The 26452-nt window shown below is 40.3% G+C and overlaps 2 protein-coding genes across 6 annotated transcripts in view; one reads left to right on the plus strand and one right to left on the minus strand.

The window, feature by feature from the left end:
• Positions 1 to 20484, plus strand: eps8l2 (EPS8 like 2). Of its 4 annotated transcripts, none has more exons than XM_058075948.1 (21): positions 1 to 219; positions 5198 to 5248; positions 5678 to 5724; positions 11581 to 11645; positions 12208 to 12369; positions 12621 to 12770; positions 12964 to 13043; positions 13108 to 13214; positions 13748 to 13818; positions 14538 to 14664; positions 15639 to 15727; positions 15814 to 15888; positions 16760 to 16908; positions 16997 to 17165; positions 17476 to 17510; positions 17590 to 17695; positions 17806 to 17925; positions 18379 to 18454; positions 18534 to 18705; positions 18791 to 18923; positions 19435 to 20484. In XM_058075948.1, the coding sequence occupies exons 2-21, from the start codon at positions 5214 to 5216 to the stop codon at positions 19510 to 19512; spliced, it is 2046 nt and encodes a 681-aa protein (XP_057931931.1). In that variant the 5' UTR covers positions 1 to 219; positions 5198 to 5213; the 3' UTR covers positions 19513 to 20484. The 4 variants fall into 4 exon arrangements, with proteins under 4 accessions (XP_057931931.1, XP_057931932.1, XP_057931930.1 ...); XM_058075949.1 differs by lacking the exon at positions 1 to 219 and adding an exon at positions 2732 to 2765; XM_058075947.1 differs by lacking the exons at positions 1 to 219; positions 5198 to 5248 and having other exon boundaries at positions 5488 to 5724; positions 19435 to 20483.
• fads2 (fatty acid desaturase 2) overlaps positions 19213 to 26452 on the minus strand; it is a 23350-nt gene continuing 16110 nt past the window's right edge. Inside the window, exons 4-15 of one of the 2 annotated variants that reach the window (XM_058075955.1) lie at positions 25795 to 26021; positions 25613 to 25723; positions 24815 to 25012; positions 24441 to 24542; positions 24249 to 24374; positions 23840 to 23900; positions 23690 to 23766; positions 22268 to 22365; positions 21456 to 21552; positions 21306 to 21385; positions 21116 to 21241; positions 19213 to 21045 (exon numbers count right to left, since the gene is read on the minus strand). In XM_058075955.1, the coding sequence (XP_057931938.1) occupies positions 20994 to 21045; positions 21116 to 21241; positions 21306 to 21385; positions 21456 to 21552; positions 22268 to 22365; positions 23690 to 23766; positions 23840 to 23900; positions 24249 to 24374; positions 24441 to 24542; positions 24815 to 25012; positions 25613 to 25723; positions 25795 to 25989 (1323 nt within the window). In that variant the 5' untranslated portion in view covers positions 25990 to 26021 and the 3' untranslated portion in view covers positions 19213 to 20993. The remainder of the gene's footprint in view (positions 21046 to 21115; positions 21242 to 21305; positions 21386 to 21455; positions 21553 to 22267; positions 22366 to 23689; positions 23767 to 23839; positions 23901 to 24248; positions 24375 to 24440; positions 24543 to 24814; positions 25013 to 25612; positions 25724 to 25794; positions 26022 to 26452) is intronic. The other variant, XM_058075954.1, reaches the window with a different exon arrangement.

A 26452-nucleotide genomic window follows, 5' to 3' on the forward strand; every position in this document is an offset into this window, starting at 1 on the left:
TTCCCTCCTCGGCAATTGCTCCTGGGAACCAGCAACAATTCTCCGTGTCTGTGTGTGGTGTTAAGGCAGCAACAGGAACACTCGCAGGTTTGGGATTAAACTCTCCGATACAAACTTCTGCACCATTCCTGGTGCGGGTGTCTGCTGATCCGAGGCAGGTTGATGCTTCTGTCCCGCCCATGTTGGTCACCTTGAGCATCCTGTGTGGAAAACACCAAAGTAAGTTTCTTTCTTTGTACATTCTGCTCTTCTTCTGCTATCTCCATGGTGGCTTATTTGGTAATTATTTGCAACATATATTTAAAATTTAAAAATATGAGAAAGATTCTCAGAGTACATTAGAGTACATTGAAATGATAAAACGGTCAAGTAATACCATGATAGTGTCAATATACATAAATCTGCATTATCTTTGTAAAGCTGAACTTTTTTGATACAACTCTCAGATGTACCTTGTGAAGAAATTACATATTTCTATGTACTCCTTCTGAAATTACACAGATATCCACTTAGTTTTGTTGTGTATTGTATCGGCTATCCATAGAGTTAGGTTGCTCCACTTAAAATATGGACAGGAAGTGTTTTACAGCTTCTATATCATTTGCCTGAATAACCTCATAATGTGCTACACATTAACAGTGAAATGATAAACACTGTTTTGCTAATTTCTTTAAATCCCAGCACTGGGTTGTACTCCACTGATGACGAATGTAAAAAAATAGGCTGTGTTGTGTTGTGTTTGAGAATACAGTTGTTATGAATCCAACAGCACCAGCTGGGATAAGTTTGCATGCAAAGATATAAAACCAGATAAGTCTTATCTCTCCGAAAAGGCTTAGTCAGGTACCGCGGGTAAAGTCCACATTGCTCAAGCTTATAATTTCTCCAGAGATATTGTATAAGCAGTCCATGTTAACACTTTGTCCGCACGCTGTTTTGATACATCAAATCTTTGAGCTATTGTGTTACCACGGTAACAATCAGTCCAACTTGACACATGAGGTCATTGGTAAATAGTATTACAGCCTGGATTATTTAACTATTAATGCACTAAACAAGCGCATCCTGAACAGGTCATGCATATTCAATGTTGTATTGCAGCTATGGAGCGCTATTTAATGCAAGTGGCATCCATAGTGCAGCCTAGGGGCCATTTGTGGTCATTTGTTACCTCCGAGGTTATGTTTTTGTCGGCATTCTGTTTCTCTGTTTGTGTTCAAAATACCAAAAGTTCTGAATGGATTTGGATGAAATTTTCAGGAATTGTTGGAAATGGGGGTCGAGTGGTTAGCACGCAGGCCCCACAGCTAGGGGACCTTTGTTAGATTCCACTCTCGGCCATCTCTGTGTGGAGTTTGCATGTTCTCCCCGTGCATGCGTGGGTTTTCTCCGGGTACTCCGGTTTCCTCCCACATTCCAAAAACATGCTAGGTTAATTGGCGACTCCAAATTGTCCATAGGTATGAATGTGAGTGTGAATGGTTGTTTGTCTATATGTGCCCTGTGATTGGCTGGCGACTAGTCCAGTGTATAGCCTGCCTCTCGCCCAAAGACAGCTGGGATAGGCTCCAGTACCCCCCCGACCCTCGTGAGGATTAGCGGTAGAAAAATGAATGAATGAATGAATGTTGGAAATGGGATATGAAAGAACGGATGACATTTTGGGGGTGATACAAAATTCCACATTTTCCCAAAATTCCCCCTTTTCCCTAAAACTAATTGCCTGCCACATTTCTCAACACTCAACACTTTCAGGACATTTATGTTACCTATATTTATTACTACCTACTGTATATTTAGCATAGTACAATTTCTAGCCATTGTCATAGCTAGACACTTACCACTATTATGCTAGGTGTGCCTAGCATGCCAATGTTAGCAATTAAAATATGTAGATAAAATAAATATTCATGATGTGAATCATAATATGGGTGGAACTAAGGTGGTTTGTGCTTTTCTACTAGTTTAATTCATAGATATGATGTGGATAAACTCTAATCAATTAAAGTCAAATTGCTAACTCGAAATGCGCTCTAAGTGACACAACTCTCAATGATCATAATTGTGGTAGGATAGTGTAGGTTGCATCTTGAGGGGGGCAGAAACTGAACCAGATTATATTAAAGCTAATCCAACATTTGAGCAAATCAGGCCACTTGAGTGATACAACAGCCGCAGACATGAAACGCAACAAGAAAAGGCTCGCCTTGGCGACGGGGCTGTGAGACAGTTGTCTAACATCATTCCCGCAGATTTGAATATGAAAAGGGTGCAATGGAGACACATGAGCACTCAGATGGCTTTTTTTGTGCAAATACAGATATGATTACCTCTGTGGCTGGCATTGTTAAACCAAAATCACCTTGGGTTTGTCGAGGGGAATAGTGCAGAGGACCTCTTGACAACACCTGACACCTAAGCTGTCCTCCTCCACCTTCACCTCCCCTCCGAAACCTGGCATTGTGCCTGGGGTGGGAACAAAAGCGCTAAGAGACATAGAGAGATAAGGTGACTAACGTAAATAAAGTAACTTTGCTTTAATAAAAATAGTGATTTTCTGGGCGTAAGGAGCTACTTTAGAGCAAAGCGTTCTCAGAAATGTAGGTTGCGGCAGTGAAAGTTTTGCTTTGTTCTTTGTGTGCTTTATATAATCTGTCATCCAAACAATGCGGCCATGTGAATGGCGGCCATCTTTTAATGGGAAATGTTTAATGGGGAATGTTTGCATGGCACAGGACCAAATATTTCAATTACTTCACAAGTAGGTAAGTCAACTTCACGGGTAACAGAGGTTCAAAATTATACAGTCAATTTGGCAATTCATTTTGTGAAATAATTGAAGTAAATATGAGGTTCTGTTCTCATAGTAGCTTGAGAAAAAAAATTGCTACATCAATGTCATTTCTCACACATTTGTCACAATGGAAGTATTGTCTATTTTCTTTTATGGACGTCCTAGTTTGTTTGTTTGTTTAACAGCAAAGGTATTTATTAAGAATATGATGTCTTTTGTTGAATATTTCACATTGTATTTTAATGCTAAAATTAACCCTGTACATTTTATCCTGATTAAACATTTTACTTGTTAACTTACACTAAACAACAATTCAGCAGTGTACAGTATACAACAAAGACAAAACAATAGCATTGACACCCTGTACAATAAAATTGACTCTTACTGAACTTAATGGTAATGGTAATGGTATTATTTCATTTGAACATGCATCAGATTACAATTGAATGCATCACATAATCAGTTCACAGTTCCACATGTCCAAAATGAGTAGGAAGAAGCAAAGCTTATTAAATCCTACCCCTCCATCTGTTACTTTTACAATCAGTAACTGTTACATTTGTTCACTTCCTGCATTCAAATTTGCTTATGCAGCGACTATTATTGCACTTTTCCACAATGAACAACAGTGTTTCATTAATCAAATATGTTTACTAAACTACCAGCATGACAACGCAACAGATCTTTGTAAAATTCATCAAAGAAACAACAACGAAGACCAAAAACGGCCATGATCATGACCATGACATCAGAGCATCATCATCACTGATTACCTGTTGTGTCTGATGTAGTGGTGCAGTGCATTTTCAAAGTCAGTGTCAAAGAGAAACAAACAACCCGTTTTGTTGTGTAACAGCTCGTTAGGGTCCACGGTGAGAGGAGACACTGGAGAGCGTGTTTAGCCTGTGTGTGTGCTGGTATGTGTTATGTAACATCATGAGGGCAAGCCTTGACAGACAACGTGGAGAGGCTCCACGCTCAGCGTTTACCTCTCTCATTTCCTACTCCTGTTAATCACCCTGATTTGTCTACTCGGGGGCCATAATTGTCAACAATTCGGCTGACTGGATATGAAACCAAATGAAAATAATAAATGTGTTTATAGATGTACTGTTTGCAATTTAGGAGACAGCAGGCTGACGTTCCTGCTGTCTGCTATTGTGACAGATGTGTCCCCTTAACTATACAAACTGCACAAGCGGTTCTGGAGCTGGGTCAGCTCAGAGGGAGAACAGACTTTTTTAGCAGATGACACCTTACATTTTTACGACATGTGTGGGAACAGAAGGGGGATAACAGATTCAAAGATTTGCAAGAATGCATATTTATATTGATGGAAAAACCTGTTTTCCCTTCATACAATTTTTTCTGCAAAAATCGACAATACACCTTTTAATCTGGTGCGCCTTATGTGGCACTGAGTTCCAAAATCTGCTATACGTACTTTGCAGCGATAAACCAATTAGAAAACAATACGTAATATGTCCAGTACATACGCTTAACGTCTGCCATCATTGCTGAACAGCCACCTGACTACAAGACTGACTCCGACAATAATGAGAGGGAACCCGGCAACTCTGTTTTGCGTCCATAGACTTTTTTTGTGGACTGTTTACTACTAGGTGGTTCCTACACTAATTCACTATTTAAGTTTAAGGTGGGCCGGCACGGCGGTCGAGTGGTTAGCGCGCAGACCTCACAGCTAGGACACCAGGTTTCAATTCCACCCCCGGCCATCTCTGTGTGGAGTTTGCATGTTCTCCCTGTGCATGCGTGGGTTTTCTCCGGGTACTCCGGTTTCCTCCCACATTCCAAAAACATGCTAGGTTAATTGGCGACTCCAAATTGTCCATAGGTAGGAATGTGAGTGTGAATGGTTGTTTGTCTATATGTGCCCTGTGATTGGCTGGCGACCAGCCCAGGGTGTACCCCGCCTCTCGCCCGAAGACAGCTGGGATAGGCTCCAGCACCCCCCCTGACCCTCGTGAGGAAAAAGTGGTAGAAAATGAATGAATGAATGAAAGCTTAAGGTGTTGCCGAACGGTTCAGGAAGTAAGAAGAACCATTTTGTTGCAGTTTTTTTTAAATAAAGTTTTCTTCTGTATTTGACACCTTAGACTCCCTTCAACCGTATGTTTTAGCATGTGCCTTAAACTACATTGTACCTTGTGAATGTGTTAAGTACAGAAATAGACCCCATTGAGAAACATTATGGATAGTTTTTTTTTTTTTTTTTGGAGGTGCACATCATAAGGGTTTTGCAGGGGGAGGAGTGCGCCATTGGAATGTATGCTGGTGCCACAACACAGAGCATCAATCCGATTTTCGAGACTACACAAATGCATGTCAAGTATGAAAAATGTCCTTTATCCAACTTCTCATCATGTCCCTGTACTTCTTCAGGTGGATGTCTTGAACCATGAATGTCTTGGGATCTCCAACAAGGCAATCCAAGTGAGTGTGGTTCACATTCCGGCCTCTCCTTACATATTTACCTTTCCCTCCGTTAGCTCTTTAGCGCAGGTGACTGTCACAGCAGCCACAGAATCACTAACCCAGTATGTACAAGGTGGTGCAGGTCATGGACCTTGGGCACAGAGCGCCTCTGTTGAGAATTATTTGCTTTGCCTCGGCTCTTGGCTCCAGCTTCCCACCGGGGCCCTCCCTCCTCCTCATCCCCCCTCTCTCCCTTTTCCACTCTCCCTCTTGCTTCCTGGCTGGTCCATATGGTCGGAATCTCAGGCTAATCTCACGGACACTCTCCATATATGTCACTAATGTTTTGTGGTCTTGAGCTTATGAAGAAGTAAAAGTGTAGCAGTTTGAGTGGGGCAAGATGAAGGGAATGCAGCGTAATCCTGTCTCCTCTTCTTGCCATTGCAGTGGAGTGGCTAGATCGGACAGCAAGATCAGCGCCAAAGCCCTCTTTGGTAAGTGATAGCATTCTTTACCTCCACCAAGGCACCTATAATTGGATTTGACTTATTTGTATGAAATGTATCGTTTTTGATGTATTTTATATATAAACCTGTATTTTATATGGTTTTCTTCCTTTAATCTTTTTAATTTTTGGTGACAATACTCCATTTAGTCACACATACATTCATTTTCTACCGCTTATCCTGTTAAGTGTCACAGTTGAGCTGAAGTCTATATCAGAGCTGACTATGAGCGAGAGGCAGGGGTACAACCTAAACCAGGGGTGGGAAAACTACAGCCCGGGGGCCACAACCTGGCATCATGGCTTGGGCCAAACTTTTGATGGTTTAAGTAGCTGTTTTATTATTATTGTTATTTGATATGGTCTGCTGTTTACAAAGTGCTCCTGAAAAAGGGACACAAGCACGTATAGCAGATTGCATGACACTTTTACAGATACAATCGTTCCTAGACTGGTCACCAGCCAATCACATGGCACATATAGACAACCATGCACATTCACATTCATACCTGGTCATAACCGGTTATGAATTGTGTTAAATAAATTATATTACATCCTCTTCTGTTTGGGTTCAACTTGACCCCCAGTCCAGATGGTCGACATTCCATCAGCGATTTCACAAGAGTCAAATGTTTACTTTGGTGGAATTTATACTTTACAGTATTTCAGGAGTGATTCATTAATGGCCTCTTTATAATTCTTGCTTTTATTCCACTACAGAGAATAAGTCTCAAAATCGTATTGGTCACCGTTTCTTTTCAAGAGAGTAATTGAATAAAAATAATTGTCCCATGCTATTATTAGCATTTGGTGTTTAGGAGATGTACTGTATGTCAGCAAGACAATGCAAGCAATAATATCATGGGAGCACAAATTATATGCAGGAGTTGAATCACAACTTGCAAATGCAAATGACTTTTGCAGGAAATCTGTCGCTGACATTAAGCTGCGTGTTGTAACCTCAGTGTTGCTGTGCGACAATAACATTTGTTTCCATGCATGCTGGAAATGACTTGTTGTTGATTATAGAGTTGGTAGCTGGGGCCTACCCCAGCTGACTTTGGACTTTTCACTGATAACCAGTCAATCACAGTGCACATACAACCTTTTACAGTCATGGCTGGAAGTTTTGACAATGCCTCAAATATTAATTTCCACAAATGTCTACTGCCTCAGTTTTGATCATGGAAATTTTATACTCCATATATAAAGACTGACAAAATGAATGGCCCTCTTAGTCATGAAAATAATGTTAATCCCAAAAACACTATTTCCACTGCATTTCAGTCCTGTCACAAAAGTTGATTCTCTGGTTGCAAGTGCATCTGCTTGCGCAGTGAGGCACATACTTTTGGAACGTGGCCTATTGTCAGGAAGGACAGCAAAAAAGCCACTTCTCTCCAGGAAAAACATCAGCGACAGACTAGTATTGACAAAATGTCCAGGGTATGAGCTCCTGAAGACTGGGGTGAAGTCATTTTTCTCTTGGGAATGCCCTTTCTGATTGTTTGGGACATCCGGAAAAAAGCTTGTTCGCATAAGAAAAGTAGAGTGCTACAGTCCTGTCCTGTGTGATGCCAACAATAAACCGTCTTAGAGTCATAATCACCACTTAGATTCGCAGAAAAATTGCCCAAAATGTCTTGTTATGATGGCAATAAGGCGTCTATTCCAAGCTTAAGTGTGTCTGTCTATATAGTGGCTGTTATTTGGCATTAGCAGAGTGTTCCTGTTTTTAAAGTCTGCTTGGAACAGGGTGGGGATGCCCACGTCCTGCAGGTGAATAAAAGCCTCATTGAAAAAGGGGAAAAGACGAGGCAGACTCTGCCTCTTTCTCACCTCTCTTTCAGCCCACTCTGCCTCAGACTTTTGCTCACTGTGGTCCCTGCCAGCACTGCCCCTCCACACTGTGGATAAAGAGGAGTGTTGTACTGCACATGACTGGGAAACATGCCCCATTTCATAACATGACAAACTATTTCCATGCTTGGCCTTTCTAAATTTAGAGTGTTGTCTATGACCGTAATACTGGCATGCAAGATGCTCCCACACCGTTTGGCTGCACCTTGCCATCTGTTAAGGCTCTAAGTCATCCAAAAATCCACAGAATGTGTAAGTGTGGTGACGAGGTATGTTGTTGTCCTTTGGAGCTTGTGTGGCAGATGGTTGCCACAACATTCTGTCTGCAGGAAGAGAGCAGCATGCCTGTTCTATTGTGTATTATGAACAACAGCGTATATTCACCTGCTGTTATACACAAAGTGCAAAGTTCTAGTTTCAGTTTGTTGTATGCAAAACTTGACACAGCAATGCAAATGATGCTTTATCACTCATCACTTGTGGGACAGAGCAAGGAGGCAGATACAAGCCAAGTATCTGCCATGCGGGTCATTCACCTCTGGTCTGAAAGCACTAAAACCTCCACAATGCACCCCAACAGAGACAGACACACTCCTTCGCCTGGCAGCACCTTGTCTTTCTGGTAAAACGCACATGGGTGTCCAAAGAGTGGCGCAGGGGCCATCTGTGGAACATGACTTATTGCAGAAATTCATTCATTTTCTACTGCTTATCCTCACAAGGGGGGGGGGGGGGTGCTGGAGCCTATCCCAGCTGTCTTGGGGCGAGAGGCGGGGTACACCCTGGACTGGTCGCCAGCCAATCACAGGGCACATATAAACAAACAACCGTTCACACTCGGGAGTACCCGGCGAAAACCCACACATGCACGGGGAGAACATGCAAACTCTACACAGAGACAGCCGAGAGTGGGATTGAACTCTGGTCTCCTAGCTGTGAGGTCTGCACGCTAACCAGTCGCCCGCCGTGCAGCCCCTATTGCAGAAATAAAATAAGATAATAATAACAGCTTGTGACACAATACATGCCAATCCCACAACTTTACAGAGTGAAAGATGAAATATTAAAGTAAATATTGCATGTGGACATAACCACACATCAACACATCTTAATGTTGCTAAGCCATAAAAACAAAAGGCATCTGTTGCCACATCAGGTAATGTGGGTCACTGGGCTGCTTAAGCATTGGATAGTGACATCAAATCGGAATCAAATCAAAAACAATCTCTGGCAGTTTATTTGCATTCAATAAATGTGGGCCACATCAGATTGATCCCAGCCAAAGTATCATTTTGATCATCTGCCCAGCAGCCATGTTTATCACCGGTCATTGACTGTTGGCTGCTGTGAGGATCCGTCCTTCTTCCTTGCTAAGTGGCTCTGTGAATTGATTGCCATAAACGGCATTAATAAGACATGGCGGCCAGCTCGACTTTCAGAAAGACACCTGATACTTTTCTTTCAACTGTGTTGAAGCAAGCAGGAAGGAATCAGCTGAGAGGGATTGGCAGGAGGTTAAATGCTGACGTCATTTGCACATGATGGCATGGACGTGAGTTGTCCCTTTCAGCTTTTGTTGACATCACAGTGTCTGCAACAAGGTGTACTGTAGGGGTGTAATGGTACACCATAACCGGGGTTCGGTACCGATCTCCCTTTTAAGGTCACGGTTTGGGGTCATAGTTGGAACAGTAGGAAGAAATTGCAAAACTTGGTAATAGTAATGGTAATGGTAATGGTTTTATTTCATTTGAACATGCATCAGATTACAATTGAATGCATCACATAATCAGTTCACAGTTTCACATGTCCAAAAAGAGTAGGAAGAAGCAAAGCTTATTAAATCCTACCCCTCCATCTGGTACTTTTACAATCAGTAGCTGTTACATTTGTTCACTTCCTGCTTTTCTAATATAGTTGAATTTTTTATTTATTTATTTTTGTCATGTACCAAAGTATGAGTTGATTTGACCATCCAATGACATAATAGTGACCATAAGAACTGTCAATATAGTGATATATATAGCACATCATGACTGGTTCAAGACTCTTCATCCTTGTATTTAGCAAACACCAACTACTTAAACTGCTTAACGTTTCAGCTTTAATAATTTTTTTGTTATGTTTTTAATAAGTTATATAAGCTTTGTTTTATAGCTACAAATACATGTACCGTTACACCCCTACTGGAACCAAACACTTGACCGATTTCATGAAGTGTTGTTCAAACTCAGCCGCTTTGTGTCACATTGAACATAAAGTGCAGCATGTGCTGGGAATCGTGCGGTATCCAAGTGTTTGCTCTGCTGGGTGGGGAGAAAAGACATCTGGCACCGTGATCTTGATAGCAACATGCTCTCATTTAACTGTAATGGTTACCTGCAGGCTATTCACCTGGTAAATAGGTCAGCGAGCACACTGGCACGCTCATGTGCCACTTTAAAAACAATACAGTCACATAAGCGCAACTCTTTTGGTAGTGGCTATGACACGGGACGTGGGAATTCTAATTTCACAACAATAATTAGGAAGGAACGTTTCTTTCTGCTTATTTTAGGTTCTATTTTGATGCATAGAAATATGAGGCATTTTATTGCTGGATTTAAAGTGTGTAGTGTGTATGACAAGGATGTTCATTTGTTTTGCTCATGTTCTATGGTTATCATTACACCGTTTGTTTTTGCCATTACTATTGCTAAAATTGCTATTACATTTCTATTAAATGAAAAGATACAAAACCTGCTCAGCTAACTTATAAATTGATTTTTCATTCATATGGCAAAAGAGTGAACAGAGTCTGGGACTCCCCAAAATAACCTACCCTAACCTACCCTGCCATAGCACTGGTCTTATTTCATTTGAACATGCATCAGATTACAATTGAGTGATCACATAATCAGTTCCCAGTTCCACATGTCCAAAAGGAGTAGGAAGAAGCAAAGCTTATTAAATCCTACCCCTCCATCTGGTACTTTTACAATCAGTAACTTACATTTGTTCACTTCCTGCTTTCCTAATATAGTTTTTTTTTTTCATGTACCGAAGTGCCTTACAATGACATAATGGGTACCATATTAAGTGTCAATATAGTGCTATATATAGCACATAACAACTGGTTCAAGACTCTTCATCCTTGTATTTAGCAAACATCAACTGCTTGTATTGTTTCTTATTATGTGTGTGGAGTATGGTAGTTTATTTGTTCATAGAACGTACACAGAACAATGAACAACATATTTGTCCAGCCAATCATAGGGAACATATATTTTTCCTCCAAATAAGCACAGTGTGCCGTTTCCTAATGGTGCGCTCAAGTGCTGTTCTTTAATTGTGGTCCACATGATCATTAGATGTGACACTTCTATCTATGGCATTGCAAGGTGTAGCACTTTATTGTTGGCATTAATAACATGCCTGTGATGATAACAATGAGGAAGCTTGCACCGTGCCGCTGTTGTGTAGTGACCATCAGTGATCTCTGACTCCGCCATAAAACCCTTCCTGTTTTTGAATGCTTTAATGGAGCAATGATGTAGGCTTGAACAACATGATATAAAGTGTGAGGGCATATCAGGTTACACCACTCTTTGATAGCACATTTAATAATTAACTTGTCTGATGTGCATTTCACAACTCCTTTGGGAGTTGACTTTTTGTAGAAAATAAGTATTTTAATTGGTTTAGTTATATGAAATAATTTATACTGAATTGTTACAAAATGATATTTTTTGAAACATGTGATGTCCCTACAGAAAGTGATCTTCGCATTTTCCATTAAGTGTACATGACAAAAATAAATATTCACAGAGTGGGTGTTCTTCCTTATTGCCCTGCTGGTCTTCTCCGCCCACACACTTGCGTCTTTTCTTCATTCATTCTATTGCAGATTGGTGCAACATGTGGTACCCAGGCAAGTGTTGTTGTTATTAATGTTACTGTAATTCATGTTATTTTTTACATGGATTTTCTTTTCTTTTTTTTACAGAGCAGAGGAAAAAGTATTCCAACTCCAATTTTATTATGCATGAGACGTCCCAGTATCATGTTGAGGTAAGACCACCACCATTTTTATATATATTTTACAACAAGATTTTTATATGCATTTGTGGACCTTGTAAGTGTTTAGGCTTTTAGATGTTTAAGACCTTTTAGATGTTGTGTTGTTGGTATTGTCGCACACTGTCGACACCATTACAATATTTTCCTATCATTCAAGTCTAGAAAAATATAATAATTTATAGATTAATATATATTTTTTAAATGAAACATATATTTTATATATTTCATGTCATGCAGCCATATAATCTGCTATATTTTATATATTGATATTCTCATTGTATTTATTTGTGGATAATACACTCTCACTGTTGTTAGCTAAAGTCCCAAAGCTGTAGAAATGGCTTTATAACCTTTTCCAGACCGATAGATCTAAATTTAGTTAATAATAAATAAATTTATAAAATAAATTTAAAAACTGCATTTTATTTTCAGTCATGTTGTCATTGACGAATATTTCAAATTGTTTGATAATCTGAAACATTTAACAGTGACAAACTAAATGAAGAAATCACACCATTGTATGTTTCTTCTACACTACCCTCTCTGTCCTCAGCATCTCTCCACCTTCATCATGGACAAGACCGAGTCCATCGTTACTGTGGACGACGCCATCAAGAAACTTGCCCTTCTTGATTCAAAAGACAAAATCTGGACCCAGGAAATGCTCCTGCAAGTCACTGATAAGGCAGTCAGGTTGCTGGACTGTGATACACAGGTGGAGCATTGATACACATGGTTACATAAAGTGCAATTAAGAAGTTAATGAACACTTCCATGTGCGTTGTAAATGAGAAAATATACTGATGTATGTAATAGCTATGAAGCCACGAGTACTGTAATTGATATGCAGTCATACATCCTGATTATATATTTATGGCCACATTTCAATGTGTGTTTCTAACAAATCTCTTCTTTGTAAACAAGGAGTGTTTAGAATATTCCAACAAATCTATTTTCTCTCTACAGGAAGAGCTGGAAAACTTCCCTCTTACTACAATCCAAATGTGTCAGGCCGTACTGAATCAGACACGATACCCCTCCGTGTTGCTACTGGTGTGTCAGGACAAAGAGCAGCACAAGCCTGACATTCACTTTTTCCACTGTGACCAGGTGGAGGTGGGTGTTGCCTTGAATGCGTCACCATTTGCATCCTTTATTATCTGTGTACAATTGGTCCACTTTGGGTTTTATGCCAAACGAAGGGGCCAGTGCTGAAAACATGACATTTCTTTCTTCTTTCTTTCTTTCTAAATTGTTGGTCTATTATGACTGCAATGTTTAAAAATAACTGTGTTTCTCTCTGACCTAGGCTGAATTGGTTCATGCAGATATAGACAGTGCCCTCGGAGACAACAAATATGGCAAGAAAATGAGGCTGCAGACACTCAAGTGAGAGACACGCACATAGAGCTATAACGTATTAGAAGGTCTTCACGTTTTCTTCCTCCTCCAGAATTAACCAGGAGAAAATGAAGAGTCACAGAGAGACCATCCTTCCCCAGTCGCCCCATAAGGGCCCCCCTCTTGCGAAGGGACGTGTTGCTGCTCCAAACCCACAAGGTGAGACTAAAGGATCTATACTATAATGGTCTAAATTTACATGTTTAAATAAAATGTATTAATAGTATGGCATAGGATGAATGGTATTTATGTTTGAACAAGCTTGATGTGATATACTGTCGCATGAAGCTTGATATATTTTTATAAACAGGTTTGCACCAGATCTTGTTTGTATCTGTGTTTCGTGGCTACACCAAATGTTACCTGTATTTGGTGCTTTACAATACAACTGTAATTTTTCAGATTTTAATTGGATTTTTATTAAAGTTGAAAGTAAGTGATTCAAAACAGAAAAGCTACTAACAGCGTCTATTGTTTTGTTATGTTCGGTCATGTTTTCTGGTCTGAATGCTCCATCTAAATCCTTCAAATGTATTTGACATTGTGTGCAAGTTAACTGTAGTTGGGTATAGACAAACCATACATGCACTACAATACATTGTATTGAATAACAAAACATGAGTAGAGACCTTTTATTATGGATATTATGTATAATATAATTCATGAGTACTTGTTTTGGTTTTCGGGTGCAGACAGACGAACCTCTGGACACAATGACCCAGAGACGCATGAAAGGTTGGCCCAACGCATTGAGAAGGATGTGGTGAGTCTTTTCTCCATCATCAGGATTTTGTGGGCTTTAAAAAAATTATTAAAGAAATGCCTTATTTCACTGACTGTCTTTTAACTCACCGTTACCTTGATTTGTTCTGACTTTTGATTATTTAATTATGTTTTACAATAAAGAAAGTGAGGACATAGGTGGACACATTAGATTGGATAATTGACATGAGTTTAGCACTACTCTACTACTACTAGTTTTTGAGGGGTTGCGCAAAATTTACGGGGATTGGTAGATTTTTGCATTAATTATTGTGATCATGATAGTAAATTCAATGCATCAGACACTCGAATAACTGTAAATTAATAATACAATAGCTATATCAAACATGGCTGCACGGCAATCGAATGGTTAGCGCAAAAGTCCCACCCAGCTAGGAGACCCGAGTTCGATTCCACCGTCGGCCATCTCTGTGTACATTCCAAAAACATGCTAGGTTAATTGGCGACTCCAAATTGTCCATAGGTATGAATGTGAGTGTGAATGGTTGTTTGTCTATATGTGCCCTGTGATTGGCTGGTGACCAGTCCAGGGTGTACCCCACCTCTCGCCTGAAGACAGCTGGGATAGGCTCCAGCACCCTGCGATTATTTATTATTGTGGTTGTCGTTAGCAGTGGGTGTATAACTGTACTACATCAAATTGTTTTGTACATTTTTTCACGAGTGTCTCCATCACTTCATCATCATCCTCTTCTGCAGCAAATCCTCAACTGTGCCCTGGACGATATTGAGATTTTTGTGGCGCGGGTGCAAAAAGCAGCTGAAGCCTTTTCCCAGCTCAACCAGCGCAACAAGAGTAAGAAGAATAAGAAGAAAGGACCAGCAGGTCTGTCTCCCTTTCTTCTTCTGTGGCGACAACAATGAAGTGACAATATGTCTGATATTGCTCACGCTGCCATGTTTGTATCTCTTTGTGTTCTGGGACCGTCATCCAGTGATGTATGTGATGGTGGGAAACACCAGAATGGCTTTTGTCTGAAAATACTCTGTTTTCATTGAGGGGGGTATTATTATTACTCATTGTTGGTAAATTTCCATTGGGGAGGACCTGATGTGTGTACAGTATATTTTAAACATTTTGTACACAAATTGGTGCAAAAAGGTGCAATGTAATAATAATGCCTTACCACGCTGAGTAATGTTTTAACTCTCTGACAGTAGCATATTGTGTCATAAGACCTTGTTTTCTGCATGCCTCATCAGTGACCCCCTAATATTTGATGTTATTTGAACACATCAATTTGTACCAACATTGCAAAGCAAGACACATATGCTACACAATGTCATTTTCTCTACTCTGGAGCATCATGGATTTGTCGATTTTAAAGATTTTGTGGGGGATCAAACTGAGTTGAAAGTGGAAGATTTTAAAGATTTTTTTGTGGGGTGTAATTGAATTGAAAGTGGATATTATTTATGAACAGATTACTTTGGTCTGGGATAGGTGTAGCTCACTTGTGACCCAACGTGAGGACAAGTGGTATAGCAAATAGAATAGATGGTAAACTCCTCGTATTCAAACAATATTTCTGTATCCCTGCATGATAGGCTCCAAGTTGAGAAATCTTGATTGTGGCACATTCTTGCTTGTGTTACCAGCAGCCAACAATAGTAAAGCTAAGTACTTACAATTACTCACAGGTTACACAGGTTAGAGACTTAAGCTTTAGCAGAGATGGTAACACTGTGTTTAGGTTCATCTGGTTTCCTTCAACAATGTAACTTTAACCCTTCCCAAAGACTGCTGGTAACTCTGTATTGAAGTGTTCATTGTTTGTGGTCTACTGTGCTTGTTCACAGAGGGCATGTTGACCCTGCGAGCCAAGCCCCCCACTGAGGAAGAGTTCATTGATAGCCTGCAGAAACTCAAGCTAGCCTTCAACCTCTTGGTGAGATATCACAACTCCTAAGCCACCCTCCCTTTTCTCCTCATGACCTCTAGTGCTCATTGGCTCTGTTACTGGATCCCCTGCAGGCCAAACTGAAGAAACACATCCAGAACCCAAGTGCATCAGAGTTGGTACATTTCCTCTTTGGCCCTTTGGAACTGGTAAGAACTACACATCTATGTTGATACTATTCCATGCCATTCTTTAGAAGAATACATTTTTAAAATCCTGGCACCACCAACTCCTCCCCAAACCGCAGCAATAGTTAACACACAGGTGCAGCTACGCTTACATAACATTGGTTTCTCAAGCTGCAACCACACCTTGCTGGATAGAAGCAGGCTGCAGTGATTGACGGTGTCAGCAGTTTGAAGCTGAATATACTCAAGCAGTGTTTTGCCAACTGGTCTGGCTGCAGGACTCACCGTCACCCTTTCATGACAAGACATGACCCAAATTGTGGGATCATTTCTTGTCAATTTTTAATGAAAAAACTGTACAGTTTGAATTAGGGTGGTGCAAAATAAGTAAATGGGCAAAGTTTATTATAATTTAAAATATAATTTCATGATCAAGGCTGCACGTCGGACAAGTGGTTAGCACGCCCGACTCGCGACCCGAGATCAATTCCACCCTCGGCCATTTCTGTGTGGTTATCTCCGGTTTCCTTCCACATTCCAAAAACATGCTAGGTTAATTGGCGACTCCAAATTGTCCATAGGTATGAATGTGAGTGTGAATGGTTGTTTGTCTATATGTGCCCTGTGATTGGCTGGCAACCAGTCCAGGGTGTACCCCACCTCTCGCTCCAGCACCCTAGCGACCCTCATGAGGATAAGCGGTAGAAAATGAATAAATGAATGAATGAATATCTCACAATACTAATCAATTATGGAATAATAAAGTCATATCTGAGAAAGGCTGCCAGATGGGGAAAATTTTCATTTGACTGTACAACAAATATATTTAATGTTCTAAAAACAAAACGACACATTTGAACACTAATAATAATCCATTTACCTGAGTGTACAGGTGCTGCAAAGTTGTGGAAGTCCTGAGCTGGCGCGTTCGATCATCTCTCCCCACCTCTCCAAAGACGCTGTTGACTTCTTGCGTGGTCACCTGACCCCAAAAGAAGCCACCATCTTTGAGCTTCTTGGGGAAGGCTGGACCAAACCAAGGTTTTTATTCAATACTGTACTCATGTTTAATAAATATGTATGTTTAGTCACATTTAGAATAAACATTCTTGTTTATTCACTCATTCAGAGCTGAGTGGCCGAGGGATCAGTGTGCTCCTCCTTACTATCCCAAGTTCCGCAATGGTTGGGAACCTCCAGCTGAGCTCTTCAAGTCGGCCCCATGGGAAACAGAGGGTCCCAATGGGCCTCTGGGTTCCCCCATCAGCCCTGACTACAGGAAGCACTCAGCTGAAGATGTAAGAATACAAGAGTGGATATGGGTGAATGCATGGGATGTAATGAATGAATATGGGAATACAATCTTAAATGCGCGACTCCAAATTGTCCATAGGTATGAATGTGAGTGTGAATGGTTGTTTGTCTATATGTGCCCTGTGATTGGCTGGCGACCAGTCCAGGGTGTACCCCGCCTCTCGCCCGAAGACAGCTGGGATAGGCTCCAGCACCCCCCGCGACCCTCGTGAGGAAAAAGCGGTAGAAAATGAATGAATGAATGAATCTTAAATGCAGATCTAAAAGTGATAACAATTTATTTGGTTTTTGCAGTTTTATGGAACACATTCCTCAAACTCATCCAATGGGTAAGAAATGAAGTCCTTCACAGATTTCATAGGTGAGGCAACTAATACACTAAGTACAGTACATCTTATCTCTCAATAGATCATATAATGGGATGCCCCCCACCCGAAAATATGCCAAAATCCGCTACCACTTTGTAGCGCGGAATGCCAACGAGCTGTCAGTGCTGCAGGATGAAATTCTAGAGGTAATAATGGCTGCATTTCCACATTGTGCTTGTCTACATAGAACCACTGTAATTGTCGGTACTGTTTCTGTCAGGCAGCATAGCTAAATTGTGCAAGGTGTGTCTCTCAGGTGATAGAGGATGACAAACAGTGGTGGAAACTACGGAATCGTAGCGGCCAAGCAGGCTACGTCCCCTACAACATCCTGGATGTTGTCAAGATAGAAGAGCCTGATGGCATTTACAGCCAGGTAACTTGGAACAAACACAATTGATCCTGTATTTATAGCTCATATTTCATTTGCTTAGAACTTTTTATTGCCTGTAAAATGTAGCATTTGGTGCATCTAATGAGGTACGATCTAATGAGATCCAATACAGCAGTTGTCACTGTCACTGTAAAAGTGGTGCTAATTATAATTATTATGTTGATTATTGTGGTGTATAATGGCACTACATTATATTGACAGATGTTTCCATTATTTTGCCCCTTATAACCGAATAAGGTAACCAAGATATTACAAAGATCTTCTACCGTAAGAAAGATCCTGTGACTGTATACACTGTATACACAACAGCAAATCATAGTAACATGTTTATGGATTTTGCAAGATGACTGCACATGTATTTAGCACATATTTCAGACCATCAGAGTAGCACCAAATCAGTAGTTAATGAAGCAAAATGATGTTGTCTATTTGCAGCATGGCTATAGTGCATCATCCCCAGGTTCCCTCAGCCCAAGTGATAGTTTCAGCAAAGGTCGACACAAAGACAAAAGTGAGTAATGTCCCAAAATTCAATTTGACTTAAACCAACAGACACTCATGTCTTCCGTATGTGTCCCTACATGTTTCAGTGATGGATGAGGTCAACAATGAGCTTCTCATGATGATCACCGCTAACAAAAGCCAGCCACCCACCAGGAAGTTTCGTGTGGAGCGAGCAGCCGCCAGTCAAGTGCCACTCACTTACAACTCCAGTCCAGAACAAGTCAAGACTTGGCTCAGCGAAAAGGGATTCTCTAAGCCGTACGTCTTCTGCAGCACTCGTGCAACACAAAAACTTAAAACAATGTTTTAAATTACTCTTACCTTGTTGACCATCCGAAAACAGGACAGTGGAATGTTTGGGCATCCTGACTGGAGCTCAGCTCTTTTCTCTCAACAAAGATGAGCTGAAGGCGGTGTGTGGTGACGAAGGTGGTCGTGTCTACTGTCAGATAACTGTGCAGAAGACACAAATAGAGGTCAGTCATTGAAATCCGGCATAGCCTTTAGACATTGCCAAAAAATACCACACTATTTAATTCATCATCCATTTTCTGTAGCACTTAATCTCACGAGGGTTGCGGGTATGCTGGAGCCTATCCCAGCTGTCTTTGGGCGAGAGGCGGGGTACACCCTGGACTGGTCGCCAGCCAATCACAGGGCACATATAGACAAACAACCATTCACACTCACATTCATACCTATGGACAATACTAATGTAATTAAAAATATACAACTGGCTATCCAATTATAAGCTGTTTCCTAAAAATATATTTTTCAAAATAATGTTTTGATCATTAGTGAGGTAGTGAGTGCTATGCTGAAACAAGATGTTTTTAATTTCAGAGTAATTACACAGTAATGGTACAGTAATTTGCTGTTTCCTCTTGTGGAGCAAAATCCTAACGACAGTAGCTCTAAGATACAGAATGATTTTGTGGCTGACAGTATTTTGCACCATTACTTAACTGTATTGTGGCATTTTTGCAGAAGACGAATGGGGACTCTGAGCTTCAGGAGATCATGAAACGCAGACAGGAGCGTATTGACTCAGGCAGCACAGACTGAAGCTTCACAACGTCCTCCCTTACAATTTCATAATCAATCTGCTGCATTAGGACATACATAACAAAGCATATTCACATGTTGTACACATTTTAATTGTATATTTATTTTCTATCTCTCAAAAGTGGATGTATTCAAACTAATTTGTTGTCGCTAATGTTTCAATGTGTGTGGACAAACAAATGTCTTATGTACAGTTTTATGTGTGTGTGTGTGTGTGTGTGTGTGGGACATGCATGTGCAGTACAGTATGTGATTGTAGAGGCATTGTGGTCCATGTTGATGCTTTTTTTTGTCCATATCGCTAATGGTACAGTTTACTTTGAACATGCAAACAATTTACATAGCAGTACATCACGTTTACACTTGCACAATTCAACATGTCTGAGAAGTAATATTGCAGCTGTTAAGCAAATAGGAGCTTGTTGCATAATTTGTGCCAGGATGTTTGACATTTTCTGCGATGTAGCCAATGATTTGAATATTAGTGTTTACAGTGGGAATACATGAAACACTGCTAACAGAAATATTATCATCCTTCTTATTATTATCGTCCCTTTTGACAATCTGACTTAGTATTGACTAAAGATGTATTACGTCGATGTTGTTCAAGTGTTGCGGAGTGGACAGGAAGGGTCAGGGTTGCCACAATTACCCTTTTTGTTTTTTGTGAAAGTTAAAATACGGGAAATTTACAGGAAATGAATAAAGCGGTAAACCAAGCGTTGACAGGTGTGACCCAATTTCAAGTCCATAATCACAGAGAAATGTACAACAATTCTGAATGGAGTGTAAAATCTCGTGAAATTGTGGTTGTTATCATTGTTGTGTTGTATTTAGGGAACCAAAATATCAAAGTACATTTTCCCAAAACTACATTGTTCTGGCATTTTAGATGATGGAATTAAATGGACTGTACATATGATGCAAAATGACCTGATTAAAAGTTGGTAAATGTGTGATACCAAATAGTAGTCTTCATGTTTTTCACTGAATAAATAGTATAACTAAAGGTAGACAAAATGCATTTAAGAGACTAACAATAATGGCACACATTTAACACTATAAACAGTATTTAAAATAATTTTCAAACCACATTGTTATATTATTTATATTATTATTATTTACAAACAATAAGTGGCATTATGTTGTTTTTGTCTCCAACTTGAATCAGTCACATAAGCTGCAAAAAACAGCAGAACAAGTATATGAAAAGCTCAGGATGAAGAACAGAGCCCATTATATTCATTCAAAATACATTAGTGGGCTGCAATATTATATTGATTGTTGATTACTATAGTGGCAAAATTGTCACATTCAATTGTTGTTCCATGGAGTAGGACAAGAGGAGTACTGCTAAGCATGTGCAACTTGTTAGCTATCTTTGTTGGTATGGGCAGCAAAAAAAATGTGATTTGACCAGAACAGTAATAATAATTTACAAAGAGCAAATCAATCACATATCCTTAAATGCAAGAACACAATCATTTATAAAGATACGCATCAAGCCAGAGTTCCCCCGATGTTTTCAATGACCTGGAAAAAAGTTGTTTCTATCATTAATTATTATTTAGAAAATGCACGTGGGAATTAGTATCAGACTTACTTGATGACATCAGCCAGGCCTTGCCTCAGGGACTTCACTTGGTAAGGAATCTTGTGTTTTTTACAGAGAGCATGCACCAGCGGCGCCACCCGGTGGAAGTTGTGACGCGGCATTGTTGGGAAAAGACTTGCAACACAGAAAAGACACTTCATTCAATCCTTTAAATGAATATATACCTTGTATGACTCACTGGTGTTCAATCTGGAAGTTGAGATGTCCACTGAACCAGTCATTGAAGAAGGACTTCTCAATGTTGCAGGTGGCTTGTAGCTACATCCCATAAGAAAGATGATGAGCATGATGCTGCAAGTGGAGGTGAGGTTGATTTCTCAGCAGGTACCTGCATGGTGAGCCAGTCCTGATGCTTCTCATGGTCGATATCCATTGGCAGGTGATTCATCTGAGTCACCCACACAAACCAGTGGCTCTCCAGAAACCTGTCAAACACAGAAACACAGATCAAGTATTTTACTCTGTCCTACAATGCAGATTTTAGTGCATTTTATTTTACATGAATGAATGAATGAACCTACTCTAGGCAAATAAACGGCCTAGTTCACACTACAAATTAGGTGAGCAGTAGTGGCCTCTGCAGGTAAATTTGGTAATACAGGACCCTGGCTGTTATTACTGTTCCAAAATTTGGGCCTCAGGTATGCTGGAGCCTATCCCAGCTGTCTTCGGGCAAGAGGCGGTGTACACCCCGGACTGGTCGCCAGCCAATCACAGGGCACATATAGACAAACAACCATTCACACTCCCATTCATACCACAGACAATTTGGAGTCGCCAATTAACCTAACATGGTTTTGGAATGTGGGAGGAAACCGGAGTACCCGGAGAAAATCCACGGATGCACGGGAAGAACATGCAAATTCCACACAGAGATGCCCAAGCGCAGAATCTAAGTGTTTAAGATGAATAATGACATTTGAAGAGCTGTCATGTAAGGCCTTGTCAGCACAGTATGTTGCTTTTGCTAGCTACCAAATAGTTTTCTTAATGTAATTAAAGCTTCCTTTAGGAGAGCTTCAGGCTTCAATACTATTGATGATTTAAAGTCATGGCACCCAGTGGCTACAGTACATTAACTGGCCATAAAACAAGTCCTTTTAAAAAGCGTGACCCTCATTGAGTGACTAAATCACTTACCTGACAAAGATGATGAGCACTATTGAGCCCAGAAGACCATAAAGGGGAACATAACAGCTGAAGTAGCGAAGGTAGTAAGACACTGACCAGGCCATATCCTGAACAAAAAGGAAAGCTGCTTAATGTGATGGTTACAAGGCTCATTGACACTTATTACATATACCCATTATGAAATATTATATTATGCATTTAAAGCAATACAGGACAATGCAGTATTATTGTAGTTTAGCAATGTTACTTGCCAAGGTTTGTGAGTCGATCACAGCTTTTGTCTTGACTCAATGTTAAAGCAATGGGGACCGAAGGCATTATTGTCCGTGTTAAAATCTGCTCTAACTTTTAATATTTGGTAGAGTAGTGAATGAGGTATCAGATTCAAGTCATGCTTTATCAGATAGAATTAACCACAGACTTTGCTACATACTGCTGGTTTGTCCTGTCTAAAAACAGACAACATGGTTAACATAAGACTGAATGTTCGGTTTTTCCGATTTAAGGCATAGGTGTATGTTTGGAAATCAGTAACTACTATAGTGTGCTAAGAAGTTAACTACCGTTCCAAAATGCTAAATAAAATGCTAACTTGCTAATTACAGTTCTAGAGAGCCAAAATCATTGCTAGCTAGCTAGTTGACATTGTTTAGCTAACTGATAATTCACATTCTAAAAAGTGAACTTGTATGCTAATTTGCTAACATTGTAAATTAGGTTCTTATGTGTTATATAACATGGTAATTAGCTAGGGTGACCATTGTATCCTTGTTAAAACATATTGCTCCTTTCGTCACATTTCTATGTATCTATTTCGATGTATTTTCCTCCTCCTTCCTTCCCCCTTTCCATAATGGCGCCCCACAGCCGCACCTTGATGATGCACAACCTTTCGTCAACATTGTGGGTGTTGTTGGGGATCAAACTTGCAGACACTCATCATTTCAGAGTCAGAAAGGTAGTGAACAAACATTCATGTAAATTCCAATGCATTCTGAACAGCGTAGGAAGGCACAGAAGAGCTGACAATGATCTACAGTCCCTTATCCAATCAGGATATGTGTAGGTTCTCCCTTAACCAATCAGGACACAGATACAACACGTGGGTGGGCTAACTAACAAACATGGCAACTAACCACAACTAATTACATAAATAAGCTGCTAATAAGCTATTGTTCTCACGAGGCAATAAACAAAACATGCTAATGAGCCAACTAACTACCGTGCTAATGGGCCAAATAAGTAACCAACAAATGCTAATGACCTTGCTTGTGAAAGTGAAATAAGGTGCTAATGTAATTTAATAATGTGAAAATTACTACACCAATGAGCTAATTAACTCATCAATGTGCTAATATTCTCATGAGGTAAGTAAAAGATCCTAATGACTCTAGAAAATATAAGAGAAATGAATGAGAATGAGTATCTTACCACCCAGTCACGTCGAGATATCATACCATGTATTATTTGAATGTGGAAATAAACTGGAATTAACAGTGGCGGTCCAACTAAAAAACACAAAAACTTGTCATGGGTTCATTCTTGACTATGATAGTTATTGGAAAGAATACAAAAGCATACCCAGAAAAAAGTACTGATGCTGATGGTTGTAGGGCATACGTTTGATCTTTTTGGTGCCATACTGTGGAAGACAAAAGTGTTCAGTTAGGATGGTAAATGATAAAGGTGCGGTGCTCTATTTGGAGTTCATGTTAAGTTGTGTTTCGGTATTAAGCCTGCATGTTAATGTATTACTGCTTACCAGGGGTGCCCATTACTTTGATTGGGATTGAGGCCCATTGTGTGTCCCCTCCTGATTCATCGTGTGAACACCCCTACTGTATATGGACATTATGTTAAAGTGCACTACTGTATAAGGATTGTGTGTTAAGGAGTGTTACTGTATATAGGCAGTATGGGAAGGTGCATTACTGTATACTGACTGTATGTTAAGGTGTTTTTCTATACATGATCTGTACGTTGAGCATGCCTCCACAGGCTGGGTGGCTCCAACAACAAAGATGCGCAGCATGTTGACATCAGGGTCCTTGCTAAAGACGTTGGGTTTAGCATGATGCTGGAAATGTCGATGATTCCACCAGTTTGCAGAAGCTCCCTAATGCAAAAAAAAAAAAAAGTATTTGATTTCACTTCATTGGATTTGTAAGAACAGATGTGTTACCTTTAAGTGTCCAATGAGAAACTTGTGGGCGATATGATTCCATGTGGACTTTTTGAATACAGACAGGTGACCAAAATCATGCTGCAACCACCCTGCTTGGGACTTGAAGTGGAAATAATAAAGACAAAATTAAGTGTTGCATAAAAAAAGTCATGTGAAAAAAAATTAAATTTCAATCAAACTTAAGTGGTCTAAAATTCGGACACATAAGAACATGTGATGTATCTGTCAGAAAAATAATAGCACGGCCAACACAGTATGGGTGCATGTTTTGACATACATTCACCCTTTTGTGTGCAGTGATGCACCATGGTGCGTGCTAATGTTTTCACATGAATATACATTAATCAGTAAGATCACATTCCTCCTCTCACCTGTGCAATTGCCAATAAGACAGCACAGAACAGTGTTAGGGGCCAACGGGTGCCCCAGAACCACACCAGCATCCAGGCCAGGATCTCCAGCAGTAGGATGTGAACCAGGTGGGCTAGGAAGAAGACGGGCTGGGCTTGAAACAGACCTTGGTACTCTGCTTGAGCACGTAAAGCCTGGAAGTCCTTTATGACTGTAGCCTAAGAGAATGGAGCACAGAATACTGTACAGATGCATTATTCCGAAGTTACCGCTGCTTAACATCAGTTTATCTTTCTGTTCCCGTACTGTCAAAGCATTAATTCTGCCTGGCAACAAGTGAACAGTAACCAGCAACAATAAATGAGCACTTCTGTTGATCTACTTTTCCTGTACTTGCTATGCCCATTTTCCACTGCAAGGTACCAGTGGGCCTGAAGGCATCAGTGGGAAGGAGACATGTTAACAACAGTAATGAAGGAGAACAAAGGTCTACTGTATTTACATTTCAGACATGCTAAGAGGTTTATTTTATTCAAGAGTAGAAAGAGAGGGAAGCCACATCAAAGTAGAGACTGTGGAGTGTACCGCGGCAGCTTGGAAAGGAAAAGAAGAGTACCATGCAGTGGAAATAGGGCATAGGGCATTGATAAATGACTGATTTGGTGTTTGTGTCGTTCCTCTTCTATATTAGAACAGCACAGGGAAAAATAGGTCAACAGGTAAGCTAGTGTCACCAAAAAAGTGCTAATGAATAATGCAGCAGATTTGTATGTGTTTGTTGTGTTGTAATAATTCTAAAAGTCAAAGATTATTCTTACATTTTTCTGTCTGTCCTGACTGGGCTCTGTCTCCACCAGCTCTCCAACCAGCAGTGGCTTCAGAAAGCGTTGCACAAACTTCTTATCGGAATGAAAAGCAGTGAATGCATCCTGGAGACGGGGGGCGTAAACAATTAGAAGATTGTTAATCGGAAATCAAGATATGAACAAAGCATGTGTACCGTGGCATCCTCTCCAGCATAATGGTGGATGACCTGAAAACCTCCAGGGTGCCGCCTGGCCCACTGTGTGATGTTGTAAACCTTTCGATCAATGACCAACCACTGATCATTTCTGCTGCAGTGTCTCTGGATCTCCTCCCAGGTGTAAACCCTGTTCCCCATCTCCGTCAGCTGGCCACCGGCACTCATCCTCATTGTCCTTACACTTAACAGCTCAAGTCAATACTCTAAAAAGCCAAATATTCCAAGAAAAAGAAGCAACAAGGAGCTTGCTTGACTTGTTGCTGTGTGCACTAGTTTGTAACATAAGTGAAGAAGGACAAAGAATAGTCCAACAGGCACACAAATAATTCATGCAGAATTGGATATGCAGGTTGGTGATCAGTCGTCTGTGACAAAATGACTAGAAATGCATCTGAAAGCTCTTCTTAATGGATTAAAGGGCACCTATTATGGTATGCTTTTTCCACTTTTCTGACCAATCGTAAATGCGGTCAGAGCAAACGATGCCAAAGTTTCAGATAATGAGGTTTGCACATTTGGAAGGGAGCCTTGAAAGAAGTTTCAGAGAGTTTTTTTGGTACTTGTACAAACTAAAGTACTTGGGAGTATGACCAATCACAGCGGAGTGGGCATGCTCAGAGGCGGGTCGTGGGTG

Source organism: Doryrhamphus excisus, chromosome 6 (assembly GCF_030265055.1).
Source record: "Doryrhamphus excisus isolate RoL2022-K1 chromosome 6, RoL_Dexc_1.0, whole genome shotgun sequence".
In the NCBI taxonomy this organism is placed as follows: domain Eukaryota; kingdom Metazoa; phylum Chordata; class Actinopteri; order Syngnathiformes; family Syngnathidae; genus Doryrhamphus; species Doryrhamphus excisus.